The sequence below is a fragment of the Oratosquilla oratoria genome, chromosome 27 (genome assembly GCF_046742065.1).
Source record: "Oratosquilla oratoria isolate Oo_2021 chromosome 27, ASM4674206v1, whole genome shotgun sequence".
NCBI classification, from domain to species: domain Eukaryota; kingdom Metazoa; phylum Arthropoda; class Malacostraca; order Stomatopoda; family Squillidae; genus Oratosquilla; species Oratosquilla oratoria.
Genome location: NC_134803.1, coordinates 51,422,446 through 51,441,273, shown reverse-complemented (window position 1 = coordinate 51,441,273; position 18,828 = coordinate 51,422,446). Strand labels below are relative to the sequence as shown.

General features: G+C 52.0%; 1 protein-coding gene across 4 annotated transcripts in view; it reads right to left on the bottom strand.

Moving 5' to 3' along the window:
* MICAL-like (protein) overlaps nucleotides 1-15,124 on the bottom strand; it is a 63,374-nt gene extending 48,250 nt beyond the window's left edge. The window contains exon 1 of one of the 4 annotated variants that reach the window (XM_076210690.1): nucleotides 6,255-15,124. In XM_076210690.1, the coding sequence (XP_076066805.1) occupies nucleotides 6,255-13,485 (7,231 nt within the window). In that variant the 5' untranslated portion in view covers nucleotides 13,486-15,124. The remainder of the gene's footprint in view (nucleotides 1-6,254) is intronic. The other 3 variants (XM_076210688.1, XM_076210687.1, XM_076210686.1) reach the window with 3 other exon arrangements.
* Nucleotides 15,125-18,828: the final 3,704 nt, after the last annotated feature.

The window sequence follows — 18,828 nt, the reverse complement described above, 5'->3', positions numbered from 1 at the left end:
GATTTTAAATAATCTGCATGTATCATGCGCCTGTTTCGGCGACCACATACAAAAGCTTTGCCACATCTAACGACTCCGTAGACAATGCGCAAATCTTGCCTATGACAAGATACAAGCAACGATCAATTAGCTCAGCAAGCTAACACTAGTTACCAGCGAAGATGTGACTAAATAAAAGAAGTCTATTCTCAGGTTAGGATAGGACTTTCATAATACAGTTACACTACATAGCTTCACATTTCTTTTTTACGTGAATTTATTTTTGTATGTATTGTACTTTTCAAAATTATTTTTATTACATATTATGTGTAGTTTTAAAAGAACTTAAAGTGTAATTAATCAAACTGATATATTAAACTTGAAATGTCGTTCTCCAATGCTGACCCCGTGACTATCTATCCGTTGACAAATGACTCTCGTATCTAATTTGGCTAATTCCCAGAAGATGGAGGGTCGACATCCTCCTCCTCCTCCTCCTCCCTGCTCCTCCTCCTCCTCCTCAGTCCGATCGGGCCAATGACCTTGTCCAGGCCGAGGTCAGACTTTTAGCTAATGAATAAAATCGCAGGGCGGCGTTTGATCTAACAAGCTATACAATGCGTCACGGTACCTGGGGGAGGAGGGGACTAATCGCGCGCGCGCGCGCACACACACACAAAGTGGGGTCGGGGGTCGAAGAAAATCCCTGAATAATGATAATAATAATAATAATAATAAGATGATGAAGAGGAAGAAGAAGAAGAAGATGGTGATGAAGAAGACGAAAAGGAAGAAGAAAAATCGAAAAAAGAGGAGGAAGAAAAATCGAAAAAAAAAAATTGTATGTATAAAAAAAGGACCCTAGAGCGCGTGACAGCCAACCATATGGAGGGCTCTATCACTACTACATACTGTACATTCCTGACAGCAGCAGGAGCGAGGTGCCTGGCAATCCCCCCCTCCCCCTCCCTCCCACCACTTCACTGGTAAAAATACAGCGACGTTCTTCATGTACTCTGACACTGGAGGAGGAAGAGGAGGAGTAGGAGGAGGAGGAAGAGGAGGAGGAAGAGGAGAAGGGAGAGGAGATGGAGGACGGGGAGAAGGAATAGAAGGAAAAGGAGGACGACGAGGGGAGGAGGAGAAGGGAAATGAGGAGGAGTAAAAGGGGGTGGAGGAACAGAGGAGGAGTAAAAGGGGGAGGAGGAATAGAGGAGGAAGAATAGGAGGAGGAGGAGGAAGAAGAGAGGAGAAGGAAGATGAGGGAAGGGGAGGAGGAGGAGGACGGGAGAGGAGGAGGACGGGAGAGGAGGAGGACGGGAGAGGAGGAGGAAGGGGAGGGGAGGAGGAAGAGGAGGGGAGGATGAAGAGGAGGGGAGGAGGGAGTGGAGGTGAGGAGGGGAAGGGAGAGGAGGGGAGGTGAGGAGGAAGAGGAGAGAAGGTAAGGAGGAAGAGGAGGGGAGGAGAAGAGAAAGAAGAAGAGATGAAGGAGAAAGGAGATGATGAGAAGGAAGAAGATGAGGCGCCGAAGTAGGAGTAGGAGGAGGAGGAGGAGGAGGAGACTGCCTGCTGTTACTGCTACTGTGCTGGTACAGTTACGGGGCCACTTCAAGTCTAACAACAGAGGGGGGAGGGGGAAGGGGGGGAAGGGGGGAGAACGAGTAAACAAAACGATGCCCCCGGGAACGTCAAATTAAACAACCATCCCCCCTCTCCCCCTTCCTCGTACTCTCCCTACCTCCCCCCACCTCCCGGCATCGGGGTGACGTCAGGCGATTTTATTCGTCTCGCTAGCATATGGGTTATCTTTGTACATAGCTATTGTGAACCTGTACACGCGCGTGCGCGCGCACACACACACACACACCATCGTCTGTGAACAACAACGCCTTGCACATTATGCACTCAATTTATTTCTAAAATGTACACCAACTGTATACTGTCAGTATATGTCTATGGTTAACTCAATAAGCCGGTTATTATTATTATTACTATTATTATTATTATTATTATTATTATTATTATTATTGTTGTTGTTGTCATTATCGTCATTACACATACACATACACTATGAAACGGCCTGATTTGAAATACGCAATTCAGGTTCAGAAATGAATGAATCGAGGATTCTGGGCTTACTGGTTTCTACGACACAGTTGTAAAAAATAAAATAAACAAATAGATAAAAGGTTGTATAAAGTATATGAAAAGATTGCGTCTCTTGAAATACTTCAATCACTTTTATGTTAACTGGGATTCTAACATCTAAATAAACACATACACACACACATTATATATATATATATATATATATATATATATATATATATATATATATATACACACACACACACACAAATAAATTAATGAACAATGAAATTAAGTGAGAAAAGATTAAGTCACGCTGTCGGTGTGAAAAAGTTTCACTAATACCAAAAACCAGTTACTGTCCTCCTTGAGCGATCATCCGAGAGGGTAAGCTGTTATTCATGAGTTCAGCACGTGGTCTAAGACCATGGTGAATGACACAGACACAGACACACACACACACACACACACACACACACACACACGACTCGACGGCAATGTGGTAGCGTTCGCAACCGCTGCTACAGCGGTCCGGGTTCGAATCCTGCCCAGGGCTGAAATGATTTCAGTATCGCTGCGCTGCGAGTCGTTACTCAAACTCGTGAGCGGGGAGTTGGGTGTGTGTGTGCGTGTAAGGTCACAGCATTACCCATAGATCGGTCATATATGACTGAGCTCTCTTCCGGGAGGGAAATAGCTGTCGATCACGAGTCCAACACGTGATCCAAGACCATGGTGAATACACACGCACACACACACGTTTTGGCATGCACGAACAAACAGAGACTAAATCCGCCTACCACACTTGACACTATAACGGTCTAAGTCGAGTTTACAATACATAATGCCAACTCATTTAACACAACGAACATCTGGGAAGAAAACACAAGATAGAAAAATAAATAAATAAAAAATAGAATAAAAAAACAAATTATCCGTGGACAAAGACATTTTGTTCAAATTGGGATGATGTCTCGCAACTCTTTGTTCATTTGTTTTGAAGTCGTCGTCGCCCAAGACGTCGTTGCCAATGACCGCCAGACAAGCTACGGAGCAACAACCTTTGCTGCCCCACAACGTTTGAAAATTGATCTAAAAATAATCTTGTAGAGGCTAAATATGTGAGGGATTTATGCTCATTTTTATTTAGTATTTCTAGATAGGTTGTCCTAAAATAGGTTTATGGAATTTTTGCTCAGCTATCTGTGTAGCATTTAAAATGTATTTTGCCGCTCGTTTATGAAGAAACTTCAAGCAAAATGCATTAGATTACTCTCTACTGTATACATAATACCAACCACAACAACAACAACAAATGTACCCAAGTACTTTACACAATAATTAATCAAAGAGATTTCAGTCGAGGATATTTTTGTTACACTTTCTGACTCATTGACTCGTGACTTTAATCAATAAATATATAAATAAATAAAACGCTTTTAAAATTGATCATAGTCCCTTCATTCTGGTACACATACATAAATATACCAGAAGCTTTCCCCCCCCCCCTTACACAGGAGGTAGCCAAAAAACAAAGACATAGAAACCACTCCCACCCATTCCATTCCCTACATACACCACTCCCCTCTACACTCTTCCCGTTTTGGTACGTGCCTTTAATTTCTCCATTTCAATCTCTACCACTTCACCCATTCAGTTCAATACTGTCCCCAAGAATAGACACACTAATTTATTGGGCTAAGAATTGTCACCCCAGAACGCCCACATAAAGAACCGTCACCCCATAAGATCCCACCTGAAGAACTGTCACCCCAATACGCCGAATATCAACAGTGGAATAAAAATTGGGTTAGGTTGGGTTAAGTTAGGTTGAATGAGGGTTATGCTTACTGTCATCAACTTATACAACCGGAGAATCGTAAACCCAGGAGGCCCCACGTGAAGCATTGTCACCCTAGGATAGTCCACATGAAGAATTGTCGCCCTTCATGTGATCCGATTATTGCCACGAAATATTTTCTTTGAATTCCTCTTCAACAAATTTCTGTGTCTAGAATCCTCAAAGCCTTAGGAATGAGTGACACACACACACACACACACACACACACACACAGAGAGAGAGAGAGAGAGAGAGAGAGAGAGAGAGAGAGAGAGAGAGAGAGAGAGAGAGAGAGAGAGAGAGAGAGAGGCTGTATGTGTGACTGTGTTTTCAATGCGTGCGTGCTTGCGCAACCTAAAACACCAAGAGCTGTGCAATACCTGTTCATCTGCAGTTCAACCCCATCACCACCACCACCACCCACGCCTTCGTCAACACCTCCTCCTCCAACCTCGCAACATCACCGTCACTATTGGGTTGACCAAACACACACACACACACAGAAGCAGACAGAGAGGAAGAGAGAGACAGAAAGACAGACAGAGAGCGAGAGAGAGAGAAAGGGGGGGAAAGAGTCTTTACATACTTCGTTCTGGGTAAAATCTCCCAGGCGATTTTACCCACCGATAGGGAGACGGGAATGGGACAGGAGGTAGGAAGGGAAGACTCCTGTTTAGATACGTTTTTTTTTTTGTTTTTTTTCCTCCCTCGGTCCTTACATGCCGGGTAGTCCTTTTCCTCTTGTTTTTTCTGCCGCCGGGCGATTTTATCTAGACGAGAGAAACTATTTCATGCACAGCAAAAAATGCATTCACTTATTCATTTATCTATTTTCTTTAACTTCATGGAGACAAATTTATAGCTTCCCTATTCTCGTCTGTGGCAGACGGAAATAGCTTCTACGAGCGTACGGTCTTGTGCACAGAAAGAAAAAAGTTACTAAGCACCAATAGGTCATCGCGAGACAACAAACAACAGTGTCGTTCAAGAGGAATGAGGAAGAGAACACTTTTTCTCCCTCCTCCTCCTCCTTCCTCTTCTCCTCCTCCTCCTCTTCCTCTACCTCCTCCTTCCTTTTCTACCTCCTCCTCTACCTCCTCCTCTTCCTCTAACTCCTCTTCCTTCTCTTCCTCTACCTCCTCCTTCTCTTCCTCTACCTCCTCCTTCCACTGTTCCTCTTCCTCTCACTCCTCCCTCTTCTCCTCTTCCTCTACTGCCTCCTTCCTCTTCTTTTCCTCTACCTCCTCCTTCCTCTTCTCCTCTTCTACCTTCTCCTTATCTTCCTCTTCTCCTCCTCCTCCTCTTCCTCTACCTCTTACATGTCTCCTGCCCTGCCCTCCTACCCAGCTGGTTCGGACCAAAACTCTCTCATCAGCTGACCCTTCTGGCGCCAGCTGGCTACTCGCCCTGCCGGCCGGGCCGGCCAGGCGCCGGCTGCCTGACAGGTGGTAGACAGAAACCGGCAGAGGGCCACAGATGGCCACAGAGGGTCCACACCCACAGGGCCCCATCTTTGAGTGTGGCCCTTTACGTCACTGTCCCCCCTAAACCTTACGTACCGTGTGGCACTTTCCCCTCTAATTTTGGCTGTCGTCAGGCGATTTTATTCATCCCGTGGCACTCAATCTCGCCCCTTTCCTCTGTCGCCAGGCCATCACAAGAGCACCAATATGCATATTCTTGCACCTAAGAACAAAACACCAATATATATGAACAAAAATATCTAATCCCTTGTATATTTACCATATCACCAGGTGACTTTATTCACCTGAAAGTAATCCCATTTATTTTGATTTTTTCCCTTAACCTCGGTTCGCCTTTGATCAACCTAAATCTACTTCGATATCTACTAAGCTACCATGCGATCTTGTTCAGTTGAACACTGAAGGGTCGAAAGGAAACGAGGAGGTTTGAGTTTTGAGATCTCCGATGTAATTTATCATGAAACAATAACCATCTATGGGTGATCCGTACATCTACACAACAACAAGTGTGACAAAATAAAGATTACAGTGATGATAGCGTTACTGATACCCGACAACGACGATGATAACAATGACGGGACGACTTGAAGGCCACGTTCACCAAGTACAATACAACAACAACGACGACAAGTCATTCACAAATCAATAAATACAACACACATGGGTTAAGCCATTCACAAAGAAGAGGGGGAAGGGGGGGAGGGGGACACCACAGCTACAACAACAACAACAACAAGAGCACCAATAACGGCACTAACAACCTCGACCACACGTCACTCTTGTCCATCATGAAGGACGCCAGCCCAGCACCTGAAGGTCGCTGCGTGCATCATCACCATCCCCGGTCGACCTTCCTCCCGTACCTTCGCCCTTCATGAGGTTGTACTGTTCGGTAAACTCCCTCAGCGCCTCCTCCAGGGCATCATCGTCCTGGAAGAGCACCGACAGGTAGTGCGAGTCCCTGTTCCTGCCGCCGCGAAGGTCTTCCTTCGAGGTCACCGCCTCGCCCGGGACTTCGAGACTCCCGGGTACTTTGGTGCCACTACTCGAGGAGCTACTCTCCACGTTTAACAACTTCCTTCTGTAGGTGACCTGAGTCGAGGTCACGTCGGTCACAGTCGACGAGGAGGAGGAGGTCGAGGAGAGGGAGGAGATCGAGGAGAAGGAGGAGGAGGTAGTCACTCTACCTCCTGCTGCTCCTCCTCCTCCTCCTCCTCCTCGGGCGGCAGAAACTCCGTTTCCGTCTCTTTCGGTCTGCGTGGCGATCGTGGTGGTCGTTTTGCTGATGTTGGGATCCGCGTATATCGTCACTTTGTCCACGGATTTCGAGTGGGACTTCAAACTCGAGGCCAACCTCATCCTCAACGCCCTGGCCTCCTCGTCCTCTCCTTCTTCCGTCGCAGTCGAGTCGTGCCTCGAACTTGCGGGCGTAACAGAAGAAGAAGGGGTGTCGAGACCTCGAGGCGACAAAGGCCCTGGGGAAGAAACAGAGGACCGAACTTCTTGTTCCCCTTCTTCGGCGATGGTTCTCCTCAAGAACTTCAGGCGTTCTTCGGCCAACTTCGAGGACCTGACGGTGGTGGTGGTCTGCCACTTCGCAGTTTCCCCGCTGGAGGGAAGCTGCGATGTCGTCGCCGCCGCCGCTTCTCGGGCGGTCTCCGATTTCGATGATGTTGCTATCTGCGACTTCGCGGCGGTTCCGGAAGTGACCAGGCGAGACTCCGCTCCCGTCCTCTCGAACTGCGACACCGGGGACCGGACGGCGGCAGTCCGGGATCCGACCGCCCCGGTTGCAGTGTGGACAACCCGCGACTCCAAAGCTTCACTGGCGACGCGCGAACTAGTCCGACGATCCGCCGCTTGAGACTCGGAGGAAGATCCTCCGACTACCCGAGCCTTATCCACCAAAGTCGCCGTGTCCTTCCCCGCAGAACTGAACGGACTTTCCGAATGGCTCAAGGAGCCACTCGGGCCTTCGGCAGGAAAGACCATTCTAGTTCCTGGTCCTCGGACGATGACACGAGACTTGACGATGGCCCTCGCCTCACTGCTGCTGGTTTTGGATTCTTCGACAGTGAGGCGCTCTTGGCCTGAGGGAGGTTGTCCTCCTCCTGGCTGACGCTGCCGCGGGTTGTTCTGCAGAGGGGAGCAGGCGCCGGAGAAGATGGCCCGGCGGTCTGCCACCAATCCGGCCCGGATGACCTCCTCCCCGCCATCCGAGGTCATCTCGGTGTCCGAGGGGCTGTCCGAGACAAGAGGAGACCGCGAGCCATCACTTCGGATCTCCGAGTTCGAGGGATAGTTCGGCGTGGCGCACCTGTACGAGATGACAGTCACCTCGTCCTCGCTCAAGTCCCTCTCGGCCGGCGAGTTCCGGCTCGAGGTCGAGCTGATACTCACGGTCGAGCTGATACTCGCTGACGAGCTCCTGGAGACCCTGCTCCCAAACGTCGGGCTGACGCAGCTTGAGGACGAGAGTCTGCTCGACCTCGGACTCAGAGGAGGGCTGACGGCCGCCTGCGGGAGTTTCACAGGCTTGGGGCTCATCGGCCGAGGAGGAGGAGGAGGTGATGAAGGAGCAACAGGTGACTTGGCGAGTATTTCTGGTTTGGGGCTTAAAGGTGGAGGAGGAGGACTGACAGAAGTACTGCTAGTGGAGTCCTGTTTCTTGACCGTGGTCTGACTGCTGACTTGGCTGACAGTGCTGACCTTGCTGACCTGGCTGACCTGGCTGATACTGCTGACCTGGCTCACACTGCTGGAACTGATCCCTGCTGAGGAGACCTTTACGGGTTCAGCTTGGCCGCTGGTGCTGATTTCTGCTGAAGTCTTTACTGGTTCAGCAGGGCTTCCGGTGCTGATTTCTGCTGAGGAGACCTTCGCTGGTTCAACAGGACTAGTGGACGGCGCGGTAGGTCGTTCTTCGGCCACGTCCTTCTTCTTCGGCGTCGCGACGACACGTGGGGTGGCGAAACTTCTGACAGCGGTGTAACTCTGCTGCACCTGCTGAGACGTCTGACTGCTGCTGACCGTCGATGACGTCACAGTGCTTCGGGTTCCTCTGCTAACCTGAGAGTCAGTCCCCGCCTGACCGTCGTCTTGGGCCGGTCGACGACGGCCAGAACTATAGACGAGGGTCACCTGTTCCTTCTCCCGATCAGCCGTGGTTGACGCCGTTGTCGATCCTCCTTCTTGTGCCGAACTGACTCGAAGAGGTTGACTGGTTGCGGGGGCACTTCCCTCCGTCGGGGTCGAAGTCTCTCCTTCCACTGGTCCTTCGGTCTTCTTCTTCTCCGACGGGCGCCCTTCTTCAGAAGTCACCGCCTCCTCCTTCGAAACAGCGATATGGGAAGACCCGCCCCTGATCACGGTCCTTGACCCTGAGACGAACTCTCTCGTGGTGGTCTGGCTCGCCTGTTGGGCTTGTCCGCCCTCAGCGACCGCCGAGGTCCGCGGGCGGTCCGCCGCCGGAGCACTCGAACTCGACTCCGTCACCCGAGATCTCTCGATCTCCTTCGAGCTCACGGTCGACACATCTCTGGTGACGACCTTCGTGGTGCTGGACTCCTCCTTGACCTGCGTCGACTTCCTCATCACGACCGGGCTTCCAGTACCGGCGGCGGCGGCGACGGCGGCATTGAATATCGAAAGTCTGTCGGCGACAAATCCCTTTGCGGGTAGCTCACTCTGAGACTCCTCCTCCGCATCGCCCGTCTTCTCCTTAGTCTTCAAGTCTTCCTCCTTCCCCTCCTCCGTCGCCCTTTCCGAGTCTTCCTTCATCTCGGTCTTCACCGACTCTGAAGGTGTGCCGGCTCCTTCTTCGGCCCTGACAACCGCCGTGGACGTTGTCCTCTCCTCTTCGGTTCTGGACAATTCGATTAGTTTCTGTCTGCCGAAGACATCGCTCCTTCGACTCACCAGGGGACTCAGGTTCCCTCCAGGAGCGCTCCTTCGGCAAACCAAGGGGCTGGCGCTGCCCTCGCCATTCCTCCTGCAGACGAGAGGACTCCCGGCACCGGACTCGCTCCTCCTGAAGGCCAGAGGACTCATGCTGGACCTCTCGCTCCTGCGATAAACGCCAGGACTCGAAGTTCCTCCGGAGTCGCCTTTGAGGGACAAGAGAGTCTCGTCGATCCTCTCAGCGTAACCTCCTCGAGTAGTTTCCGTGGTGCTCTGGAACTGCCATGAGGAACTTTGGGCGGCCGCCCCAGGGGTTCCTCCGCGGCTCCCGGTGTCCACGACCTCTGGTACCGGTTTACCGGTGGTGTCATCGTCCTCTGTCTGGGCACAAGTGACCCCCTCCCGACTGGCACTGCGCGTCGTTCGAAGCGTCAAGTAGGTGCCCTTGTTGACGATGTTACTGACGACGTTGGCGATCTCCTTCTGCGTGGCGATCATGGGCGAGTCACTCCCGTCGCCTCGGCTGGATCCTACGCCTTCGTCATCACTCTTTGCGTCTCCGACGGACAGCGCCCTCCTAGGGGAAGGGGTGCTGCCCTGCCAACCACTCTCCGTGCTCCGCCCTAAGGATCCATATTCTTTGATCTCTTTTACCGGGCGTCCGTCCCCTTCGGCGCCTTCGCCAGGAACAAAGCTTCTTCGAGTCTTGAAAGTCCGCTGGGTCGTCTTGGCCGTTTTGCTCTGGGCGTAGAAGTCCTGCGCTGCCAGGAAGGCCGCCCTTCGACTCGCGCGCTCCTTCTTCTCGTCCCGCGGGGCTTCTGCAGGAGCGGAGGACTCCAGCGCGGGCGGTGCGTCCTGCGGAGGGAGGACGCTCGAGGTCGTCTTGGGGATATCGGGGGAGGAACCGGCGCCTACTGAAGCATCGGGGACGCAAGACGAGACGTGATCCGAGTCGACAGAGGCACTGGTCGTGACAGGAAAACCAGAGGGAGCAGCCGCGTCACTAACACTAACCCCGGCCGAAACCGCGGAGATGACTGAAACGTCAGCGCCGGCTGAGGCCGTTCTGGCGGAGACGCCGATGTCATCGGCTGCCGTGACAGCCGTGACACTAACCTTAGCAGGAGCCACCGCTTTCGGAGCCTCGGGAGCCCGTGGCTCCTTTGGCTCTTCAGCCTCGGCTCCGCGAGTGATGACGGCTGAGACCGTGTTTCTGTCTATCCCGTCACCTGCCTTCAGGAGTGCCGTGTCATGCCCCGTCATGCTCAGTGTCTTCCCGCTGCAGCGAATGACACGTGTACTGTGGAAGTGCTCGCTCGTGTTCTCGTAAGGCCCCGCCCTTCGTCTCGTGGAGCCAGACCAGGTCTTGGTGCCATCTAGCCTGATGGGACTGGCAGAGCCCTCCACGCCCTCGTCCCACGAGCTACTCCGCCCCATATTGGCGCCGCTCGCTGGCCCCCTGGACGTATTGGTGCCAACCCAACTCACCCCTGTCCTCGCACCCTTCACGTCACTGCTCGTTGTGGCCCCGGAAGGAGGGGCGCCAGGGGGCGTGGCGCCAAGGGCACCCCAGCCGGAGGAGTCAGACGTCCGGGACCGGGTCGGGCCCCGGCTGACTTCGTCGTCGCTGCTGTAGCCGGACAAACGGAAGTTTTCCATCACGCTCCGGCGGAAGGACACGGCGATCTCGCTGCCTCCACCTCCTCCTCCACCACCATCGTCAACAAGGTCATCGCTCTCTACAACACCAACACTACCGGCACTACTACTACCACCACCATCGATACTACCTCCACTACCAACACTCTCACTGGCTACACTGGCCACCTCTCTCGCAACAACCTGCTGCCCTTGACTCCCCTGCAGAAGGCGCTGCTGTTGATGGCCTCCAGCAGGCAGGGGCGTGGCAAATCCTGATTTCCTTTCGATGGAGGTCGAAGTACACGTAGAGGAGGAGCAGCTCGCCCTCATCACCACGAACACGCTGCTGGGGGCGCGAGTGTCACCGAGGACGGAGGAGGTCACTGTGGTGGACGTGGAGGTGGAGGAGGAGGTGGAGGGTGGTGGTGTTGCGTTGGAGGGTGAGGTGTGATGCACTACGCAACTGTCGGCTGTCGACTGTTGCGCAACAAGGAGGGTACCTGCGGAAGACGCGGCAGTGGACGGAGGAGGAGACGCTGTGGGAGGCGCAGCAGAAGGCGTAGAAACGGGAGTAGACGACACCACGACAACGGCGGAGTCCTTGATGATGGCACCGAGGCCCTCGACATTGGCACCGGGGCTCTCGACTTTGGCACCGGGGCCCTCCGTTCGATGACCTGACACCTCGAGTCTGGGTGAGGGGGGTTTAGTACTGGCGTCGGGGGGCTTATCTCGCCCTGAGGGGGGGATATCTCTGCCGGGGGGCCTGTTGGGACTGACAGTGGTGGGCTTTGGGGGGATCTCAGGCTTGGCAGAAGGGGGCTTAGGGCTGCTAGGGGCTACCCCGCGATTGCTGGTCACCATGGGACCCCCAGGACCAGCCACGGTGGTTCCAATTTCACAGGAAGCCAAGTCAGAAGCCCCAGAAGCTTCTGTAGTTGTTCCTGTAGTCTTAATATTGACAGAGGTCTCTCTGGTCACCGAGTAGGTCTCGGTCTTTGAAGAACGAACCTCTGAGGTCTCGACGTGAGTCTCACGTTTGGCAATGCGCGTCTCACTGGCTCCGGCAGGAGAGTCTGCCTCGGGTTCCCCGGGAGCCTCACGAGGGGTTGTCTTGGGGCTGCTACTGGTCTTCGCTGAAGTCTTCGTGTCAGTTTGCGGGGTCTCGATAGCCGTCCGGGTCTCGCTCTTTCCTACAGAGTTCAAAGAACTGGCCACGGCGGTCTCAGAACTGGTTACCGTGTTTACAGAACTGGCCAAAGCGGTCTCAGAACTGGTCACTGTGTTCTCAGAAATGGCCACAGCGATCTCAGAACTGACCACTGTGTTTACAGAACTGGCCAAAGCGGCCTCAGAACTGGCCACTGCATTCTCAGAACTGGCCAAGGTAGTCTTAGAACTGGGCACTCTGTTTACAGAAATATCCTTAGAGATTTCAGAACTGGTCACCTTGTTTACAGAACTGGCCACGGCGGTCTCAGAACTGGCCACGGCGGTCTCAGAACTGGCCACAGCAGTCTCAGAACTGGCCACGGCAGTTTTAGAACTAAGCACTCTGTTTACAGAAATGTCCTTAGAGATTTCAGAACTGGTCACCTTGTTTACAGAACTGGCCACAGCGGTCTCAGAACTGGCCACGGCGGTCTCAGAACTGGCCACTACGTTCTCAGAACTGGCCACGGCAGTCTTAGAACTGAGCAATGTGTTTACAGAAATGTCCTTAGAGATCTCAGAACTGGCCATGACATTTTCAGAACTGGTCACTTTGTTTACAGAACTGCCCACAGCGGTCTCAGAACTGGCCAATGCATTCTCAGAACTGGTCACCGTGTGTACAGAACTGGCCATAGTGTTCTCAGAGCTGGCCGCATTCTTAGAACTGGCCACACTAGAAACGTTATTCTCAGAACTGGCCACGCTGGTAACATTGCTCTCAGAACTTGCCACGGTGGTCTCAGAACTGGCCACGTCAGTCTCAGAACTGACCACGTAGTGAGTCTCAATACTGGTAACCGTCTTTTGCCCAGAACTGGTCAAGTTCGTCTTGGTACTGACAGCAACAGGAACTTCAGTTTTGGAAACATGGGCTTCAGTTTTAGTCCCGGGGGCTTCTTCAGCGATGGCCAGGAAGGCCTCGTCACTCGATCCGGGAGGTTCTGCCGTCCGGGGGCTCGCTGTCCGGGGGCTCGCTGTCCGGGGACTCGCTGTCCGGGGGCTCGTTGTCCGGGGGCTCGTTGTCCGTGTCTCCAGGTACACGATCTCCGTCACGGTGCTCGTGATGATCTCCTTCGGGGAACTTCCGGACAAGGTGTTCGCGAAGGAAACGGACGTGATGTCCGGGAAGGCTTCTGTGCCCTCAGCGAGCGACTTGTGGACTTTGTTCTGGGGACCCGGTACTGGGCTGGTGACGCGTTTCTCGCCCGGAAGATGACCTCCGGGTGTTCCCCGTCCACCCGGTTGACCCTCCTGCTGCGCCTGCTGCAGCGAGGGGCAAGGGTCTGGGACCCCAGTCTGTGGCAGAGGCCTTCCTTCCTCTTCGGCGGGGTTCTCCATATCTGAAGGAGGGAAGCGGAAGAGCCCTAGGCTATGTTATTATCCGCCTACGTCTTTGAGGCATCGCCACGCCCTGTGACTGAGTGACGTGGGTGGGGAGGAGAGGGAAGAAGAGGGCTGGGGAAGGGAGAGAAGGGGAGGAGTGGAGGGGAGAGAACAAGGAAGAGGAGTGTTAGGGAGGGGGAGGGGAGAAGAGGGTTAGGGAGGGGAGGAAAGAAGAGGACAGGGAAGCGGAGAAGAAAGGAAGGGAGGGGACGGGAGGGTGGAGGGAAAGATTTGGGAGGAGTTCCGCAAGATCCTCTACAGGATCTTCCTTCCGGCTGCACTTGGAGGCCTCTTCGGTGACCCGACCAGGTGCCTTTGTTCCCCAGGCTTAGCTCTTCCGCTCAAAAACGGACTTCGGGACTTCGAGGGCCTCGGGTCGTTTCCCAGTTCGAGTTATCTAGAGCCAAAGGGACTTCGGGAAACGCCCCCCGAACTGTCTGAGGGTCAAGGCTTTCTTCGATTCTCCCTTTCGCCGCTGTCGTCAGGCGATTTTATTATTCAGATGAAGGGTCCCAGCCCAAAGAGTTAATGGGTTTAGAGGCAGTTCTCTTGTTGTTGTTTGTTGTTTGTTAAATGGAGCTTGGAGGCTTCAAATCTCAAGCCCCTACAACGTATGCGGTCAAGAGGCTGTCCTCTTGTTGTTAAGTGGAATTTGGAGGCTCAAAATCTTCTCAAGCTCCAGCGACAGATTTCTTCCTTTTCTTCAGTCAAGTCCTCTTCATCGTTTCATTCAGAGCGCCGCCAGGCGCTTTTATTAAAGTCTTGAGAAACGCCTCCAGGAGTTCAAAGGCAGGCGCGAGATGGTCCTCAAGGGCAGAAGCGGAGGAACTTGGTTCTTTTCTTCGAACTCGAGTTCGAGAGTTGGACTTCGAGCGAGCTCGGGCACGGAGTGTGTCTGGGCACCAAAGGCGACACGGACGTTCCCCCCGAAACAACGAAGATGCGCAAGAGGCCACGAATTCCGCCCGCCCGCGCGCAGCCCTCCCAACCGACGACGCACGCGCACGAATTCGGGTCTCAGGAGGGCGGGTTCATCACTGCACAGACCAAATGGTCCCCGATGTCCTCCGAAGCCACCACGACCACCAGCAGCCCCTCCTACAGGAGAGGTGGATACAGCTCCTTCGTCAGGAGTTCTCCCAAAGGGAATTTCTTTGTCTTCTAATCACTCCCCGGGGACCTGACACTTAGTGAGCGTCTGACACGCGAAACACACAGCACTTGGATTTATGACACACGCTTCCCCCCCTGTGTCAGAGCTGGCCTTCACCACTTGTGACACACATACACTTCGCCCTGTCTCAGCGTGTGTCAGGTTTTTCCACCGACATCACCCCCGTCCGTCACAACCACCAAGATTAATCCTTCTTCTTCTTCTTCTCCTCGAGACCGAATCACCCCATCCTCTTCTCCCCTTCGGGAGGGAAAAAAAAAGAGGACACGCTGAAGATGACAACCGCAACGGTCGCTTCCGTCGTCCAGACTGCGGTTGCGGCTGCGGCAGAGGGGGGCCGCCGAGGGCAGGGCAGGGCCGGGGGCAGCAGCCAACCAGGCCCAGGGAGGGAAGAGAGGGAGTGTCGCCCAGAATTATTTTGGGAGGCACACACCTGTGGTACTCACCTCGGGTGAGAGAGCGACACAAGACTGAGAGGAGAAGGAAGCAAGGAAACAGTGTTAAAGGACGAAGAGGAGGAGGAAGAGGAGGAGGAGGACGAGGAGGTGTAAGAGGAGCAGTAGCTAGAGAAACAGGAAGGGGAGGAAGAATGGAGGAGGAGGAAAGTAGGAGGAAGAAAGGAGGAGGTGGAAAGTAGGAGGAAGAAAGGAGGAGGTGGATGAAGAGGAGGAGTAACAGCAGCAGCAACAAGATAAACAGGAGGAGGAGGAGGAATGTAGGAAGAAGGGGGAGGAGAAAGAAGAGGAGGAGGAGGAGGAGGAGGAGTACGTTTGAACACATGAAGCTGTCCTAACACGACATCAGTCAGGGTCAAGGAAAGGTCAATATATATACATTCGTGCAGTGACCTTAGGTCAAACCAACCCATGAGCAAACTTAAGCAATTGGTGTTACGTAGATTACAAAAAAAAAAAGTATATGTATTTTCTTCTTCTGTTTCTTGTCATACCTCTCATTCATTTTCCGAGGATTACGCCATACAATGAGTGCGACAGAGAGAGAGAGAGAGAGAGAGAGAGAGAGAGAGAGAGAGAGAGAGAGAGAGAGAGAGAGAGAGAGAGAGAGAGAGAGAGAGAGAGAGAGAGAGAGAGAGAGAGAGAGAGAGAGAGAGAGAGAGAGAGAGAGAGAGAGAGAGAGAGGCGAGAGCAAATCTGCAGCTCACCGCGGCATGCGTGGTTGATAGCTGTCGACGGACGGACGAGCGCCGACGTGACAGGTAACGTTCACTAGGGTAAAAGGGGGAGGGGGAAGTAAAGGGAAATAGAAAGGGAAGGGGATGGGGAAGGGGCAGGGAAAGGGGAAGGGAAGAGAAAGGGAAGGGGAAGAGGAAGGGAAGGGAAAAGGGGAGGGGAAGGTAAAAGGGAAGGGGAGGGAAGGGGAAGGTAAGAGAATGGGTTGAGTAATGAAGGGAGACAGAAGAGAAATTAAGGGAACGTGAATTGCCAGGGAGTAGTTGACGTGCTTTGGAGTGACGCTTCATAGACTCGCTACAGTGTTTAGTGTCTTTCAAACGTGACACTAACTAGTCACGGACAAGTCATCGCTCGGGACATGTGGGTCATAATTGTTAAGAAAAATCGAGAATATCCAGTTACTGTGACAAGAAGTAGGTAACAACAAGTGCTCAAGACTTAATTGGAAAGATCCTTGTCTCCTGCCGAGTAGTAGTAGTAGTAGTAGTAGTAGTAGTAGTAGTAGTAGTGGTAGTAGTGGTAGTAGTGGTGGTGGTGGTAGTAGTTGTGGTAGAAGAAAAAAAAAAGATGAAGAAGAAAGAAGAAAAAGAAGAAGAAAACGAAGAAGAAAAAGAAGAAGAAAAAGAAGAAGAAAGAAGAAGACGAAAGAAGAAAAAGATGAAGAAGTACAAGAAGAAGAAGTTGAAGAAAACGAAGAAGTACTCTCTAAAATTTTGAGACAATCTAGGTGATGCAATGGGACTTCATCTGCACAAGAAAACAAAACACCAGGAAACCAAAAGAGGGAAGGAAATGAACAGAGTACCATAAGCTAACGTGGCAACTGTTGCGGAAGAATATGAAGAGTTGGCACAATGCGGGTGGTGTGGAGAGCCAGCCCAGAAAAAAATGACTATGCCCTATTTTTTATTTATTTTTTTGTAATAAACAATATCACTGTAACGATATAATCCTTAATTAAGGAACATCACGTAAACATAAATGCATGATAAACGGTGATAACTATGTAAATACAATGAACGAGCCAGATAATTGATGTAACGACAAGAAATGTACAAGATGAAGTCATACGTGTAAAAATTTCTCAACGCGAAGCCAATAAAGACAAATGTACAGTGTGCGCCAACAAGAAGGATGCAAATGACAACCACATGAGAGTATCAAATGCCACGTATATCAAGAAGAAATGACAAGCATATCTACAAGAATGATATAGTTTAATTAATATTCGGATATAAATTTAGTATAACTTAAGAAAGGGCTCCTAAGAAAAACATTTCTGTTGGAGAGGTGCTATTATGAACGAGGTTGAAGTTGTGAATAATGCAGAGAAATAAAATTTTGTGTGAAAAATGGGAAAGAAAAAGGTTTCTATGGACCTCCCAGAGATACTTAAGATCTTTGAGGGTGAGCGGGGAAATAAACAAGGTTTAGGAAGGGGCGGGGGAGGGGAAGGGACGGGAGGGGGGACGGGAGGGGGAGAGGAAGGGGGAAGGGGAAGGGGAGGGGAAGGGACGGGAGGGAAGAAGGGGAGGGAGGGGGAAGGGAGGGGAGGGGAGGGGAAGGGACGGGAGGGGGAAGGGACGAAAGAAGAGAAGGAAGGGAAGGAGGGAAGTGACGGCGGAAGGGAAGGAGGGAAGGGACGGCGGAAGGGAAGAAATGTATGGGAAGAGGGCAGGAGGGGAAGGGAGGGGAGGGTAAGGGAGGGGAAGGGAAGGAAGAAGGGAAAGGACAGGAGGGGAAGGGAGGGGAGGGGAAAGGACGGGAGGGGAAGGGACGGGAGGGGATGGGACGAAAGAAGAGAAGGAAGGGAAGAAGGGAAGGGACGGCGGAAGGGAAGAAATGTATGGGAAGAGGGCAGGAGAGGAGGGCAGGAGAAATGAAAAGGGAAGAGAGAGGAAGTGAAGGGAAGAAAATAGAAGAGGGGGGGAAATGAAGGGAAGAAAAAGAGAAGAGAGAGGGGAAATAAAAGGGAAGAAAAGAGATGAGAGGGGGGAGTGAAGGGAAGAAAAGAGAAGAGAGGAGAAATGAAGGGAAGAAAAGAGAAGAGAGGGGGAAGTGAAGGGAAGGAAAGAGAAGAGAGGGGAAGAGAGGAGCGAAGGGCGGAAGAGTACAAGGAAGTGAAGTGAAGTGAAGGGAAGTGAGGTGAGGCGGAAGGGCCGTTGTTGGCTGGCGAGGCGGGAGTAGAAATGCCGCGCATTCCCGCGTCCGAAGCGAATGTCTTAAAGCGGCGGCAGCGGCGGCGGCGGCGGCGGCAGAGCCCTCCTCCTCCTCCTCTCCTCTCCGCGCCAAAACAAGCGCCGCGCCACGCCGCAGCCAATAGTGTAAATATATATATATATATTTATATATATATATATATATATATATATATATATATACACACACATATCACCATTGTATTTGCCAGTCACTCACCTAACCTACCTACACCCTCAGCCACGTTCAATAGCAGACACAATAAATGTAATAACAACCACACTGTTTATAATAAATAGCAGTGCTAACAATAACAAAAATGACAATAACAATCGGTGTCCGACGTGACGTGACATGATATGTCGTGACGTCACGTGGCCCTGTGTCTTCGCTCTGGTCCCCCTTCTACAGAATTTCAAAAACTTCATTTATGTGTTGAGAGAAGAGGAGAGAAGAGAGTGGAAGAAAAGAGAAGAGAGGGAAAGAAAAGAGAAGAGAGGGAAAGAAAAGAGAAGGGGAGGGAAGAAAAGAGAAGGGGAAGGAAGAAAAGGGGAAGGAAGAGAGGGGTAAAGTAGGTAAGAAAAGAGAAGAGAGGGGAAGAGGAGGGTAGAAATGAGAAGAGACGGGAAGAGGAGGGAAGAAAAGAGAAGAGAGGGGAAGAGGTGGGAAGAAAAGAGAAGAGATGGGAAGAGAGGGGAAGAGGAGGGAAGAAAAGAGAAGGGAGGGGAAAAG